General features: G+C 54.3%; 2 protein-coding genes across 2 annotated transcripts; one reads left to right on the forward strand and one right to left on the reverse strand.

Moving 5' to 3' along the window:
• Positions 1 to 417: 417 nt before the first annotated feature.
• UBL7 (ubiquitin like 7) lies at positions 418 to 9860 on the reverse strand. Its single transcript, XM_075897446.2, has 11 exons — positions 9708 to 9860; positions 9161 to 9382; positions 7802 to 7921; positions 6542 to 6624; positions 6325 to 6409; positions 5590 to 5647; positions 4488 to 4621; positions 3309 to 3358; positions 1600 to 1767; positions 1300 to 1422; positions 418 to 964 (listed from the first exon to the last, which is right to left on the reverse strand). The coding sequence occupies exons 1-11, from the start codon at positions 9757 to 9759 to the stop codon at positions 827 to 829; spliced, it is 1233 nt and encodes a 410-aa protein (XP_075753561.2). The 5' UTR covers positions 9760 to 9860; the 3' UTR covers positions 418 to 826.
• Positions 9861 to 9899: 39 nt separating this feature from the next.
• LOC102458214 (actin, cytoplasmic type 5) lies at positions 9900 to 12206 on the forward strand. Its single transcript, XM_075897447.2, has 2 exons — positions 9900 to 10045; positions 10540 to 12206. Exon 2 carries the CDS (start codon positions 10551 to 10553, stop codon positions 11679 to 11681), a length of 1131 nt encoding a protein of 376 aa, XP_075753562.1. The 5' UTR covers positions 9900 to 10045; positions 10540 to 10550; the 3' UTR covers positions 11682 to 12206.
• Positions 12207 to 16426: the final 4220 nt, after the last annotated feature.

Below are 16426 nucleotides of genomic sequence, written 5' to 3' on the forward strand. Positions count from 1 at the left end.
TGACTCCCTCTCCTCCGCTGAGGAGGCCACAAGCTCCCTCAGAAAGCAAAGCGGAAGAGCATATCCCTGAATTGGCAGGTTGGAATCGTTCCTCCTCCATTTTAGCCAGTTCCTGTCCTTCCCTGCTTTCATGCACTTCCCAGGGGTTAGTGGTTGCAAAGGGCTTTGCAGATGAGCGTTACCCGCTGTGATGAGGTACGATCTCTCCTGCACAGGAATGATCAGGGCTATTTTGGACCCTTTCAATCAAGCGATAGCACCTGGGACATGGCCCAGGGATGGGCTCCAGGGGAAGCGAACTGCTGGCTGAATTATCAGCTGTAATTCAGCTATCTGGATGATCCTGGGAGGTCTCCCATTCAGCTACCACTCTGCCTCGCTCTGGAATCTGCTAGATCATAACCACACAGACACAAGCAGAGAGATTCAGCTTTATTAGACTCAAACACTGGGGAACTACAACAGGACCAGGCTTCTAGGGAGTCAGGAATGGAAGTGCAGGCAGGAGAGGGAGCTGGCAAATGCCTCAGGGTAGCAGCCAGGGATTTGCCACATCCCCTGAGTCAGGGGGCTGCTGCTCTTTCCCTGTGCCTGGACAGAGATCCAGTGAGCTAGCTGTGGGTGGGTACAGCCTGGGGGGTTACTGCAGGAAGAATGTCTCTGAGTGCCGAGGCAGGGTCCCAGCCCCGCTCTGCCATGAACTGTGTCACCCCCCTGTGGCCCAGGGCAAGAGAGATGCTCCGTTTCAGGACAGGTGGGGAACTTCACCGTCATCCTGACCTAGCAGCATCCCTGGAACATGTCACTCTGCCCTCTGGGCCGGGGGTCAGGGTGCCCCGCCGGCAAATATCAGCTCCAGGGCAGCCTGAATGTCCCCTCCCGTGGCCTGCAGGGCTCGGAGGCTCAGGTCGTCATCGTGTATGCCCATATCCCGCAGCTGCTGCAGCTGGGGCTGCCACTGGCTCTGCAGAGAGAGGAGAGACAGCTAAGGGAATGCTCAAAAAGTTCCAGTAATTCCCCATCCCCCTCCACGGCCACCAGTGCCATGTCTGCATGTCTACTCCTCCATCACCTTGGGGCCTAAGCGTCTCCTGCTGGGAGCAGCCCCATGTCCAGTGGTCCTGCCCCACGCCCTCCTCCTCCGGTGTGTCTGCATCATTCCCCACAGCACCTAATGCTGGGAGCTCTGGCCAGCCCCGGAGCCACCTCTGGATGCGGCGTGGCCTGTGACAGTGGCTGCAATCAGAGCAGGGTGAGGTGGGTCACAGGGTCCCCAAGGGAGGAGACCGAGTTACTCGCCTGCATGGCGGGTTGCCCGGATGCCTGCAGGGCGTGCTGCAGGGCCTGGCTGAAGAGGTCGTTGGTGATAGGAGTTCCTGACTGGACGCTGGAGGACATCGGGGAGGTGCCCGAGGAGTGACCCTGGAAAACAGGAGACAATGCTAGCGGGGACCACACCGAGCCCTGGTGTGAACTGGCCTGCCATAAGGGGCTAGCCCAAAGCCACGTCCCCGGGCTGGGATTGGTGCTTGGTGGTCAGCATCAGGCTGCAGTTTGTGCCCCGAGAGAGGGGTTCCCTGATGTGCGCTGTGGCCCTACCTGGGTGCCGGGGGTGGGTGTGTGAGAGCTGCTCTCTGGCGTGCTGGCCAGGGCCAGCGCCGTTGCCAGCTCGCTCTGGGTGATCGGCCGAGGTCCAGCAGCGCCCGCGTAGCCGAGTGATGCTGGGCGGGACCCAGACGTGCTGCTGGAAGGCGTGGACCTCGTGCTCTGCCAGGACGGGAGAGAGCCCATGAGTTACCATCTACTTCACTGAGACCCTCAAGATACGCTCAGGGTTCCGAGGACGGCACCCTTGGAACGAGCCCGGCTCAGCTCGTCCCGCCAACACCCGTCTTGTGACAGTCACTGACGGAGTCAACAACTGAGAACCCCTAGGACTAGCCAGGGGCTCTGCGGTTAGACACCAGGAGGGCTGCAGAGATGGCAGATCATGCTACGGGGCGGGGCAGGCATCAGTAACTCCAAACAACGACAGAGCCCCAGAGTTTGGTTTGCCTGGTTCGATTGCCTGCAGCCTGGGCCATCTCGCGGTCATGGCTCAAGGCTGGCAGATGCAAGGGGACAAAGAGGAAAATGTAGAGTAGCTCTGAATTGACAGGATGTATTAGACAGAGCAATACATTAGGAGATAAGAGAGTAGTCGACTAACCAAAAGCCTGGGCTTATCGGTTAATCGAGTCGACTACTCGAATCCTCCCCTTGCTGCCTCTGTATCAGAGGCAGCAAGGGCAGGGGGGAGCAGGAGCTGGTGTGGAGGGACAGCTGGCTTACAAGCCAGTTCCCCCAGCACCATCCCGCCCCCGCCATCTCCTGTGCAGCTGCTTCTCTCCAAGGCGAACAGAGGCTGTTTTGCGGTAGCAGTCCCGGTCTGCGGGGGGTCCCTGTGGACAGGGGCTGCTGCTGGAATAGCCTCTGTCCGCAGCCAGCCCGGGCCGCCGCAGACATCAGCCGCTTCATGGCAGCTGCCTCCCGCCCCCACGAGAACTCTGATCATGGGGGGCTCGGACCCCCCGCAGACAGGGGCAGGGGGCTCTCCAGGAGAGGCCAGAGCACACTGGCTGCTGGCCCCATCCCCGGGGACTATACAATAGTCAAGTAACCAATAAGAATTCATGCGGTTATTCGACGATTCTATTAACAGCCCTAATACAGAGGGAATTATTGGTACTACCAGCCATTAGCAGCCTCTCCAGCAATTCTGTCAACGGACCAGCAGCTGGGACACTGCCTCAGCCAAGCAGGGTCTCCCTCCTCTCTCCCTGCTGAATAATCAAACTATTGCCCCAGCCAGGGACTCGTCCCTCAGCAAAGAGGCCTGGAGCAGACGTACTTGTCTCACCCACCCAGGCGCTGCACAGCGCTCACGGGATTTGGTGCCAGCATTCAGGGAGACCCCCATCCTTCCGCTGGACCTACCGATTTCTTACTACGTGGGCCCAACTAGACACTTTTTCCGCTCCTCTCACTGCAGGATCTGGGCACTTCGCACTCATTAATGCCTTGATCTTCGCCATAGGCAGGGGCGACAGGTAATGCAGAGGGGGAAACTGAGGCACAGGGCAACGCGACACACTCAAGGTTGCACAGAAGGTCGTGGCAGAGCTGAGGACCGAATGCAGGTCTCTCCAACCTCAACCCGGTGCTGTAACCACTCTGCCCAAGGACAGCTTCAGAGTCTCTGATAGGACTATAAATGCAACTCCCCTCCCCCCCAAACCTAGATCCCTCCCCTGCCCTGCTAACATTACCTGATGAAAATCATCTTCATCATCAGAGAGACCTTCAAACAGAAAGCCACCTGCCCCAGGGAAGAGAATACAGTCAAGTGGAGACAAGCCCTTAAACAAATAATGCAAAAATCTCAGCTCCCATCTTCCCTCCCAGCAGAGGCGGTTACATCTCCCATGGCTTCAGAGAGGTCAAATAAGGACTGGACTTTAGAAGGATCACCCACTCACACTAAAATGCAGTCACCTCTGGGGTGGAGCGCAGACAACATCAATGTGCCAACAGCACTCGATAGAGCTGTGAAAAGAATTTCTCCGAGTGAAAGCTCAGGGAGAATTTAGGAGGCAGCAAAGTTACCTGAATTAGACGAAGACCAGGACAGCAGAGCTAACACCCTTACTCAGGCAAAAAATACCAAGGGCTTCAGGAGCACGGGGCCAGGATCGCAACTGATTTAGGTCTGATTCTGAGGGAAGCCCACCACCCAATCACACCCATGTGGTGAAGAGGCTCCATTGCATTTAGGCTCTGACAAGACCTACAGACACTGAGTAGTACATAAGATCATCAGAAGGGCCACACTGGGTCAGACCAAAGGTCCACCCAGCTCAGTGTCCTGTCTGCCCACAGTGGCCAATGCCAGGTGCCCCAGAGGGTGTGAACAAAACAGGGAACCATCAAGTGATCCAGCCCATCGCCCATTTCTGACAAACAGAGGCTAGGGACACCATTCCTACTCCTCCTGGCTAATAAATACAGATGGATCTATCTTCCATGAATTTATCTAGCTCTTTTTTAAACCCTATGAAAATCCTGACCCTCACAACATCCTCTGGCAAGGAGTTCCACAGATTGACTGCACTGTGTGAAGAAAAACTTCCTTTTTTTGTTTTAAACCTCCTACCTATTCATTTCATTTGGTGACCCCCTACTTCATGGCTGCAGGCCTGCCATGCCCAACAATTTGACCACTCTCTAACTGGAGAATACGGGAATCAGTGAGGTCTACTTCTTAAAGCTGCAAGCGCCAGAGGAGAAGGAAAATCCTTTGCTCCCTGCCCCAAACGGATGCATGTTACTGAGTCAATAAGCCAGGCCTCCTGCTCCTCCTGTCTCTGGATGGCTAAGAACAGTCGCTCCCTGGGTTTATCAGTAGACCCTACAGTTCTTCTACCCTGCGTGCACACAGGCGAGCTCACCAGGCATGTCCCTGTAGGAGCTGGAGGGCATGCTGCGGGAGGAGGTCTCAGGAGCCGGGAGGGATGTGCTGCCTGCCACCGAGTGCAGAACCAGGATGATGGCATTCACCAGAGCAGGGTGAGTCGGGATTAGCCTGGGCAGAGACAAGACAAGACACTCGGAGGTGGCACCTGAGGGCAGGAAGGCAGACACACACATCCCCGTCCCTGGAGCAGCAATTTCCAGTTTCCCAATGGGCTGTACTTCACCACCATCTCCAATCCCAGCTCTGGCAGCCTGATGATGTCATCCCTCCAGCCTAGCTGGTCTGGTAAGAATCCAGACCCCCCACCCAGGAGACATGGGCCGTTTTCTAGTTCCAAGTATTTTAAGTGGATTTGGTGCTAGTGAAAGATTTGAGGTTTGACATTCCTGGGCTGAGTCCTGTCTTTAGCCACTCCAGAGGGTACAGCCTGGCACCCCCCGGCTGCTGTGTCTCAAGAGACACAAGGCCAGTTTCTAGGTGAAAGGAATTTCCGCCCGTTGGCCCACCCAACCCTACACTCGGCTAAGTTGGCCAACAAGAGGGGTCGCTTTTTGGCAATGGGTTTCTGATGCAGACTGGGACCAGAACCGAGACTCCTCCAATCAGCATGCATAGAGCCCTGCGCAACAAGCAGCAACTTTCAGCCACGGCCAGCCAGGACTGGATTTGAACTCAGGAAGCAGAGGCGAAATCCACTGCATTGAAGTACCAATCTCTTGAGCCATCTCATCCTGCCCTCCCAAAGGTGCAGCCAGGGAGCTCAGCGATGGACACTAGGGATGTGAACGACTAGTCAACTATCCGATAAGCAAATGCTTACTGGACAGTCGACACTCTAGCTGACTAGTCGCTTCCCCCAGTTCAGTCTTTTCCCAGACTACTACCACTACAAAAGAGGAAGTAGAAAGAAGGGAAGGGAGAGCCGCTGACCCAGCTGAAGCCACTGGAATGCCATGTCCGCACCAGCAGTTGAGAGCTGGAATAACCATGCCTCCGACTTAAAGAAAAACCAGCCTGTGCAATTGTACCAACAGGTGCTGGTGGTTTGGATCCAGCCCTGGCCATCCGGCACTTACGTGTCTAGCATGTTTGGGTCAGCGAAGACAGAAAAAAGATCTTTGTCCTGCAAGACGCCTGAAAGAGACCAGGAAATGGGTTGAATCGGGGACAGGAAACAAAAGGGGCATCGGTCATGTGACCCAAAGCACACGACACTCCATGGGCACTGGAGTGACGTGTATTCCTGGTGGCATCTCCTCTCCAGGTGGTATAAGGCTTCCACCTCCTCCCTACAAGACTCTGCATCATGACCCATCAGCTCCCAAGCACAAGGACCATGTTTTGAGCCAACAGTGGTTGCTGCGGAGCAGCTTACAACAGTCCTCTGCCTCAGCGCTAGCTGCTCTTCTGGCTCAGGGCCAGGAAAAGCAGCAACTCATGTCCTTACTAGAATCTGCATATGGCCATGCAGAGATGCTCCTAGATCATTCGGCTTGGCTAGCCGGGCCTGGATTAGAGGTAATTAATCCGCTGTGGCATTTGAAAGGGACAAATGCAAAGCAGACACATTCAGTACACACTCCCCGCGAGGTTGGCTTCCTTATGGCCCAGGCCTGCTCCAGCAGAAGCAGCTTGTCGAGTGTGGTTAGCAATAGCTAGCACAATCGTAAAATCTGACGCCTGAGCAGATTCAAACCGCTCTGCAGAAACTGCCTTTTCCTGTTCTTCCTGGAGCCCAGAGTTCCCAACAGGTTCCACAGAGCACCCCTACTTCCACGTCCTTTAAACCGCCTGGCCACATCTGAACTCACCGAGAGCAACAGGGTCGCTGCTGAGGCCAGGGGTAGCCACAATGATCTGATCCAGCGATTCCTTGTTCCCCAGCATCTTGAAGACCTACCAAAGGAAGCAAAAGAGATCAGCAGCGAGGAACTGGGGTAGCCTGATTTAACCTCCATCTCTCTCCTTTATTCAGTCTCACATGGTGAATGAGGGGTGCTTTGGGGGTGAGAAATATGCCACACTCACAGCATCTCTGTATCCAGGGCTGCTGTGCAGGGCAGTGTGCAGGAGCCGGAACTCTCTCACTGCAGCGACTTTATCCACAGGCTCTGAGGGAGACATTCAGAACAGACGGGGAGGAAGAATCAAGAGTGTTCATTGGTCAGTTTCATTACCTCTGCCCCTTCTGTCACCTATTTCCTCACAGTCAAGAGAGCCAAACACAGCCTGACACAGCCACGGGCGTGCGGTGGGGGGGGGAGGGGAGGAGTATCTAAAGACCTTTGCCCTAGCATTCCCAATCCTGCAATCTCAGAGGGGTGGTCGTGTAAGTCTGTACCTGCAAAAACAACAGAGAGTCCTGGGGCACCTTAGACACTAATAAATCTGTTTATCTCTAAGGTGCTACAGGACTCCTCGTTGTTACGGCAATCTCAGTGTCGCTGCTTTAATTTACCTGGTGCGATGCTGACCACTGAAGGCTCCCAAAGCAGATTAAAGAGAGTAAAAGGAATGATCGGATTTTGGTCCTCAACAGAACCAGTGTAATTGACTGTAACTCTTTTAAGGGTTCTGTCTCCATGCGCAGTGGGGATGCTTTCACAGTTCCCATGTCAGCATGAAGCAGACACAGGGAGCTCCCCTTCCTTTGAAGCTGGAGGTTTCACAGAAGACACCAGATCAATCCGAAGGAATTCTCCTCCTTCCACTACGCCTGGGACCCTACAAGAGGCAAGCAGGAGTATGTGCCCCTGTGTCAACTATAAGGCTGTGTCTAGACTACATGGCTCCATCGATGGAGCCATGTAGATTAGGGTTATAGGCAAAGGCAAATGAAGCCGCGATTTAAATGATCGCGGCTTCATTTAAATTTACATGGCTGCCGCGCTGAGCCGACAAACAGCTGATCAGCTGTTTGTCGGCTCAGCGTGCTAGTCTGGACGCTCCTGTGCCGACATCAAAGCCCTTTGTCGGCAGCCCCGTTATTCCTCGTGGGATGAGGTTTACCGGGGCTGCTGACAAAGGGCTTTGATGTTGGCAGGGGAGTGTCCAGACTAGTACGCTGAGCCAACAAACAGCTGATCAGCTGTTTGTCGGCTCAGCGCGGCAGCCATGTAAATTTAAATGAAGCCGCGATCATTTAAATCGCGGCTTCATTTGCCTTTGCCAAAAAAACAAATCTACATGGCTCTGTCAACGGAGCCATGTAGTTTAGACGTACCCTAAGGGATCAGCACCACACATCTACACAGTGAAGAGTCCACATCCAGGCATCCTCTCTCTCACCTGGTTTCTGATCTGGCTCAGGCCATGACTTGCGCAGGACATGAACAGTGGAGCCTGACTGGATGCCATAAAAATCAAGTGTTTGGTCATCCTTCAGCTTGCGGCCACAGTAGATGAGATCTGAGAAAGAGAAAGCAAAGATCTAGAACACAGGCTGCTCCTATAGAGAGCCCCCTACCTTGGACTGTATGGGATAAGTACTGTTCCAGGTGTGCCATCCCCAGGGTTAGATTAAGGGGCTTTAGGAGCTGCAGCTCAGGCCCTGGGCTAAGGAGGGGCCCCGCAAAACGATCGCCAACCCACCAAAAAGGCAGATTTTTTTCCAGACCCTCCTTAGCCCTAGGCTGCAGCCATTAAAGCCCCTGGGTTCCATCCCTGTCTAGCAAAAGGGGGGGGGGAGCATGTTGCCATCTGCCCCCCCCACCCCGCCAAGCTGGAGCTGCAAGAGCAGGGAAGCTCTGTCCACCCGCTTCTCTCGCCTGCAGACTCCACCCCCACAGCCCCAGTGGCCAGCAATCATGGTCAATGGGACCTGCAATGGGCAGGGCCTGCAAGTGAGCACAGGGCAGTGTTCAGACCCACCTGCCCACTCCTCTCCCTTGGATCTGTGCCAAATGGGAGCTGACCCAGGTAAGTGACCTGTGTCCCAACCCCCTGCTCCAGCCCTGATTCCCCTACTGCACCCATTCCTGCCCAAACACTGCACTCTCACCCCAACCTCCTGCCCTGAGCCCCTCCTGCACTCCAAACCGCTTGGGCCCAGCCTGGAGCCCCCTCCTGCACCCCACTCCAGAGCCTGAACTCCCCTGCTGAAGTCCTTACCCCCCCCACAACCAAAGCCCTATCCCTATCCCCTCAACACTCTGAATGCCTCATTTTTGGCCCCACCTTGGACCTTAGAGGGGCCCCACAAAATCTAATAGCCCCAGACCCTCAGAAGACTTAATCCAGCCCTGACCATTGGCCTGCCACATGATGTAGCAACTCTTCAATAGTCAATGGCATAATCATGTGCACATTTCAATGCAAGGGGACCGTGACACTGAGGACACCAGCCTGGCTATGCATCCTCACAGGATCACACGGTTTAAAAGAACTGTCCAACCTCTCAGAGTTCTACTGGTGTCAGGTACAAAGTACATCTCATAGCACAGACAGGTGCTACAATCCTGCCTGTTTGGAAGGATTTGTTACAAGCCAACCTGGAAAATAAGGATGGTTAAAGTGTCTATAATAACTAGAATTATATACAGCAACACTGGAAGCAAAGACACTCTAGCCAGTTGAAACTGTTGTATGAAATTTGGTCATGCTCCCAGGCCTAAGAAGGCCAAGTGCTGCAGACAAGCAGCAACTCACCAATGAGTTCTGGGTCTGGGACTGACTCCTGGAGCTTTCCGGTGATGAGCTGCTTGAGGTAGGAGATGCTGCACCCACCCAAAGGGCACTCTCCCAGCTCGGTCTCCGGTAGCCGCAGGATGGATTTGGGGGCCAGCGGCTGGTCTGCCAGCTTCACTGCAATGTGCCACTCTGATAAAGACATCGTCTCCCTGTCGCGGAGGGGAAACCACCTAGAAGAGGCTGCGAAGGGAAGGAAACAAACCAACGTGAGACCCTGTCAGCGGGGTGACATCACTGGGAGAGCTGCACCCAGCCGCGCCCTGAATCCCGCTCTGGGGCCTCTACCCTGGTCCCCAACACGGGGGGGCGTGAACCCAAATCCTGCCCGAGCGGGAGGGCCCGGGGGCCCCACCACGGAGCCCAGCTCGGCCCAGGCGGGGCCTTTCCTGCCCCGGCCCATGGGATCCGAGAACGGGGGTCTCTGTCGGACCCCAAGCCCCGCCCCCCCCAGCGGCGCCAGGAGCGGGGGGCCCGGGGCAGGATCGACACTGATGTTTACACTCACCTGACTGCCGTCTCCGGAAACAGGAAATGCCGGCAGGCTCCGCGCGCTGCATGCTGGGAACTGCAGTTTACAGGCCGAGACCCAACCCGGGCTTACCACATGGCGCACCCACAGCTCCCGGCATGCAGCGCGGCTTCCCCTGCGAGGCACGAGCCAAGCTCGCGCCCGGCAGTTCTGACTGGGAGGGAGGAAAGAGGCGGGGCGGGAACACGGCAGCCAATGGGCGCGCGGGAACGGCGGCGGGTTTCCGGTTCCGTTGGGCATAAAGCGGAGCGCGTGGTGGCTGTGGGAGGAGACGGCGGTTGTAGCTGGTGCCGGTCGTGAGTGAGCAGCCGCAGGTACCGGGCCGGGCTGGCGTTTCTGTGCCCCAAGGGCGGGGCCGGGGCTGGTCGGGTGCCCGGGGGGCGGGGCGCAGGGGAAGGAGAACCACTTCCGCTGCGGCCCGTCCCGCTGCCCGCGGCTTTTGGGCTCGTGACCCCCTCCCCCGGCGCTGGCGGGTGTCCGGGTCCTGGGGGCGGCGGGTGGCGAGCGGGGCCCGGCGCTGGGCCCATGTGCGCGCGCTCGCCCCACTTCCGCTGCGGCCCGGCGGCGGGGGGGGGCGCGCGGCGGGGCTGCGGCCCGGCGGGGGCTCGTCGCTGGGGCCGGCGGCAGCGCGGCTGGAGCCCGCCGCCAGGGAGGGCCCCGCCCCGCCCTGTTCCGGGCTCCGAGCCGCGCGCTGGTTTCCGATCCTCCATCTTGGTTCCGCCGCCCGCGCGGCCGCTTCCGTCGGGCTGGCGGGGGGAGCGGCCGGGCGCGGCCCTAACCCGCCTCTGTCCCTCGTTGTCTCCCGCAGACTGAATCAAGATGGCCGATGAGGAAATTGCCGCCCTCGTTGTCGACAACGGCTCCGGGATGTGCAAGGCCGGCTTTGCTGGGGACGATGCCCCCCGAGCCGTGTTCCCCTCCATCGTGGGGCGCCCCAGGCACCAGGGGGTCATGGTGGGCATGGGGCAGAAGGACAGCTACGTGGGCGACGAGGCCCAGAGCAAGAGAGGCATCCTCACCCTGAAGTATCCCATCGAGCACGGCATCGTCACCAACTGGGACGACATGGAGAAGATCTGGCACCACACCTTCTACAACGAGCTGCGGGTTGCCCCCGAGGAGCACCCCGTCCTGCTCACCGAAGCCCCCCTGAATCCCAAGGCCAACCGGGAGAAGATGACGCAGATCATGTTTGAGACCTTCAACACCCCGGCTATGTACGTGGCCATCCAGGCCGTGCTGTCCCTGTACGCCTCCGGACGAACCACCGGTATCGTCATGGATTCCGGGGACGGGGTCACCCACACGGTGCCGATCTACGAGGGCTACGCCCTGCCTCACGCCATCCTGCGTCTGGACTTGGCCGGCCGGGACCTGACCGACTACCTCATGAAGATCCTGACCGAGAGGGGCTACAGCTTCACCACCACGGCCGAAAGGGAAATCGTGCGCGACATCAAGGAGAAGCTCTGCTACGTCGCCCTGGACTTCGAGCAGGAGATGGCCACGGCCGCTTCCTCTTCCTCCCTGGAGAAGAGCTACGAGCTGCCTGACGGGCAGGTGATCACTATTGGCAACGAGAGGTTCCGGTGCCCCGAGGCCATCTTCCAGCCCTCCTTCCTGGGGATGGAGTCCTGTGGCATTCACGAGACCACTTTCAACTCCATCATGAAGTGTGACGTGGATATCCGAAAGGACCTCTATGCCAACACCGTGCTGTCCGGCGGGACCACCATGTATCCTGGCATCGCTGACCGAATGCAGAAGGAGATCACGGCCCTGGCACCCAGCACTATGAAAATCAAGATCATTGCCCCGCCAGAGCGTAAATACTCCGTCTGGATCGGTGGCTCCATCCTGGCTTCTCTCTCCACCTTCCAGCAGATGTGGATCAGCAAGCAGGAGTACGATGAGTCTGGCCCATCCATTGTCCATCGCAAGTGCTTCTAAAGAGGGTCCCGGCAGGTGCGCTCGGCCTCTGCCGATGGGGTTACTTCGGGTATCCTGGTTGGGGCCAATGTATTTACCAAATGGAGTAGTTCTTTGTAACCTTTGCCCTTAAAAAGCCTTTCATGTTGGACCAATATTGTTTGACTTACTCGCCTCCCCTTACGTTTAACTTGACTCTTCCTTTGATGTACTGTGTAGTAACTATACCCTGTGCATCTTAAGCTCTGTTACAGGTGGGGCACGTGTGACCAAGGTTACCGTGAACAGTATTAGCAGAGAGAGAGAGTTACCTGTTAGGCTTTAGTTCTCCTGTGGCTGGCTGTAGTGATCCTCTATTTTCCCCTCTTGAGCTATAAATTCCCTGGGGCTGGAGACTAGGCTAAGGGTTGTTGGCTTTACTCTGTAACTCTGATGTAATGGCATCTCACAAGTAGATTTGTAACTAACCCGACAGCTGATAACTGTAATACGATTGACAGCTCCTTGTTCAAGGCAAACTAATAAATTTCTGTGGTTTAAAATGTGTGGTACTGTTTCTGTGAGCCGAGTCAAAACTGGGAAACTTGCTAACAAGTGGAATTAGGATGGGTTTTTAGGCTGCTCTTTTGTAAACATTTTTTAGCTTTTTGAAAATTTCCTTTTTTTGACTTAAAGGTCCATTCTGCTACTTCAACTAAGATATGAGAACCTGCAATAGACATCCATTCAGATAGTTATATGTCCTTTTCAAGAAAACTGGGAAGTCCTAATTAGGGGTGTTAACTCTTGGTTAATTGAGTAGTTGATGAGGGTGGAGGGCACTTCTTGAGCTGGTCTGAATGGTTGGTGGTAAAACTTATTTGCTCTCCTTTTCAGACTAAAAGCACTCCAGATACTTGGGGGGGGGGGGGGGGGGAGGAAGAAAAGGAGCAAAAAACTCATGTTAATGCAGAATCTCGTAATTCATTTTATAGGTAGCATATATCCTTGGTTTTTCACTCATTGTGTGCCCTGGGTTGAATCTCATTCCTTGAGGAATTTCTCAGCCATATTTCATTGCCTACAAGCAGTCTAGACAGGAATGACTAGCCAACCTAAGCAAATGCCAGCTGGCCTGGGAATAAGGCCACACTTAAAGTGCTGGCCTGGTGGTTCCTGGTTATCAAACTTTGACTCTTTGTATTAAAGTCTACAATGCTTAAACACATTTCTATGTCCCTGTCACTTAGTTACTTTGCTGTATCAGTTCCTATGGACCTGCCTGAGCACCAGTTGAGATTATCCACCTGGTGTCTTAACCCCTGCAAAAATGGGGATGAGACTGAGGGGAAAATGACTTGCTTGAGCTTGCCCTGTAGAGCCAAGCAGAACCTGGCAGTCTTGACTCAAGCTGCTGGTCTATTTATTGGACCAAAATAAAGCCTTTTCCAAAAGGTCCCTTATTCCTGATTTTAAGAAGAATAAGGGATCTTTCAGAAAAGGCTTTATTTTCCAAAAGATCCCGTCTAGACTGGTGCTTTTCTCCGGCAAAGCCCTGAGCCAGAAAAAAGTGGCAGCCATGTTTATACAAATGAAGCAGGGAATATTTAAATCCCCCACTTCATTTGCAATTCTGACTTCTCATCTGCATCCCCTTTTCCAGAAAAGGGGTGCAGTATAGACACAGCCTGGGAGCTTGTGCCTTATTCCTCCCTCATCCTTCCACTTACCCCTCCCTTCCTTATGTCAAAATACACATTTTCATGAACACAAACTCTTTAACAAGTGGGGAGGAGGGAATGAAACTGGGGAAAGGAGGCAGAGCTGGAAGGGTGGGGGGGCTTTCAGGGTAGGTGGCCATGCCAGACCAACTTGATTGTCATGCAAACCTGCTCCTGGGAATAAGGTCCATGATCTCCACCCTGGACCAGAAAGGTACCTGTCTTCTCGGAGTCCTGGCAGGTCTTGAAAGCTGGCAGACTGCTTGTGAGGAGCGGTGGAGGGCTGGCTGCCAGTGGCTTGCTGGCTCATATTTTGGGACCACTGGGTCGGGGCCAGAGTCTACCTCTTTAAGGGCGGGGGGGGGGGAAGAGAAGTGTTCTTGGTTGAGGCCGGAGTGGCCACCAGGGCACCCTGGGAAGGCTGGAAGCCCCCTATTTTGAAATAAGTGTCTACACAGCACTTATTTTGAAATAGCTATTTCGAATTTGGTGTTATTCCTCACAGAATGAGGTTTACCAAATTTGAAATAAGCGCTCTACTATTTCGAATTAATTTTGAAATAGTGGTTTGGCTGTGTAGACGCTAGGAAAATTATTTTGAAATTTTGCTGTGCAGACAGACCCTCGGTGAACAACTCTATTGGGGTGGGGGAGGAGATGAAGGGGAGGCTGCTGTTCTGTTCCCAACTGTAGCAGGAGTGGTTGGTAGGCACTTGATACAGGGAGAGTTCTTAAGTGCCAGACAGCTGACAGGCAGCCAAGAGGCTGCTTGCAATTGTTCAACCCTCCAAGAAAATGCCTGGGAGCATTAGACTATAAATAAAGTGGGGACTTTGAGCCTGATTCAGAGGCTAATGCAGCCTATGAGGGGCTCTTCATTGTCTATACTCTGCTGTGGATGGGGTGCTGACTGCAGTACCTACTGTGGAATGACACAGACTTGCTTTGCAGCAGGGTTACAGAAGATGGGAGCTTGCTTCCCTCTCCTAATACGGTGTTGAAATGGAGGCAGCATGAGGCCAGCTTGCTTGCCAGGCATTACAAAACCACAGCTTAACGGCTGTGATCCCAGAACTCAATCCACTAGTTGGGAGCCTTATCCCCAATGTGCACTCGAGTCAGGGGTTCTTTTTGGGGGTGAGGGGATCACTTGCAGGGTCAGGGCCAAATGTCCGGCTCTGAAAACACAGGAGCTGGTGGTGCTACACTCCAGAAGTCCTTTAGGAAACATCCCTGTAGGATGCATAGAGGGTTAATATATCCCACCTACGTGGTAAGACTGAGCTGTATTTCATCTCTGGTCGGTGGTGGCCATGTGGTAACTGAACCCCCAGGGGGCTAGGAATGATGGTGTAGACAAGCATAAGTCTTCCCTTAGTTTTCCATCACTACAGGTTGGACCTACCTGGTCCAGCACCCTCAAGGCCTGACTGGTCCTTGGGAGAGGGGGTACCAACCTCCCCACATGGCTCCTCTCCCCAGCAGCCATGTCAGAGCTCTCAACTGCTACCCTCCCCACCCCCCCAAAAGCTGTGGCTGCTCTGCTGCAGTTCCCTGGCAGCCCCTTCATCCTGCTGGCGCTGCCAGCTGCAGGCTCTGCTGCCCCATGAGCTCCAGCCCTGCTGCCAGCTTCCCTGCCCCACCGGCTGCAGGTTCTGGTGCCCTGCAGCCTCCACTGCTCTGCTGGCCCTGCTGCCAAACTGCTCTGAGCCACTGGCAACCTCTGCTGCTGGAGCTCTCTAGTCCTGCGACATCTGTAGTCCTGCAGCCACGGATCATTCCTCATGGCGTGCTGACAGCCAACCCTGGCCAGGACCCAGGGCTGCTTTCCCTCTACACCACTGGCTTTGATTGATTTGGCTTCTAGTGCAATGGCACATGCAGTCCCTGCCAGCCTGGGTAGAGGGAGGTTGGGCCTGAGATTTTGACCCTGGTTTCCCACCAGGTAGCTCAACAAGCGGTTCTAGTTTGGGGGTCACCAAGTAAACCCCTGGCGGGTTTATCCAACCTGGTTTTAAAAACTTCCAGCGATGGGAATTCCACAGCCCTTCCTTGCAAGCCTCTTCCAGGGCTTAACTCTCCTCATAGGTAGATTTTTCTAATATCTCTGCTCAATTACCCTTGTTGCAGGTCAATCTCGTTAACTTTTTCTCCTGCCTTCAGTGGACACCGAGAACAACTGATCCCCACCCTATTTGTAAGAGAACAAGAATGGCCAGACTGGGTCGGAGCAAAGGCCTATCTCGCCCAGCGTCCTGTCCGCTGACAGTGGCCAACGCCAGATGTCCCAGAGGGAATGAACCAAACAGGGAATCAAGTGATCGCTGCGCTGTCACCCATTTCCAGCCTCTGACAAACAGACACTAGGGACACCATTCCTACCTGTCCTGGCTGATAGCCGTTGATGGACCTAACCTCCATTAATCTATTTAGCTCTTTCTTGAACCCTGTTGTCTTCACAACCTCCTCTAGCAAGGATTTCCACAGGCCGACCATATGCTGTGTGAAGAAAAACTTCCTTTTGTCTGTTTTAAACCTGCTGCCTATTAATTTCATTTGGTGATCCCTAGTTCTTATGTTATGGTAACAAGTCAATAATTTTTCCTTATTCACTTTTTCCACACCAGTCATGATTTTATAGACCTCTATCCTATCCCCCCCCACCCCTTAGTCTCCAATTTTCTAAGATGAAAAGTCCCAGTCTTTTTAATCTTCATTTGGTACCCATTCCAAACCACTAATTATTTTGTTGCCCTTTTCTGAACCTTTTCCAATGCCAAGAAATCTTTTTTGAGATGAGGCAACCACACCTATATGTAGTATTCAAGACGTGGATGCAGCATGGTTTTATATAGAGGCAATAAGATATTCTCTATCCCTTTTAAAATTGTTCCTAACATTCTGGTTGCTTTTTTGACTGCCGCTGCACACTGAGTGGATGTTTTCAGAGAACTATCCACAACAACTCCCAAGATCTCTCTTGAGTAGTAATAGCTAAATGAGTCCCCATCATATTGTATTTATAGTTGGGATTATTTTTTTCTAATGTCCATTACTTTACATTTA

The sequence above is a fragment of the Pelodiscus sinensis genome, chromosome 14, assembly GCF_052426305.1.
Source record: "Pelodiscus sinensis isolate ZL-2025 chromosome 14, ASM5242630v1, whole genome shotgun sequence".
Lineage (NCBI taxonomy): Eukaryota > Metazoa > Chordata > Testudines > Trionychidae > Pelodiscus > Pelodiscus sinensis.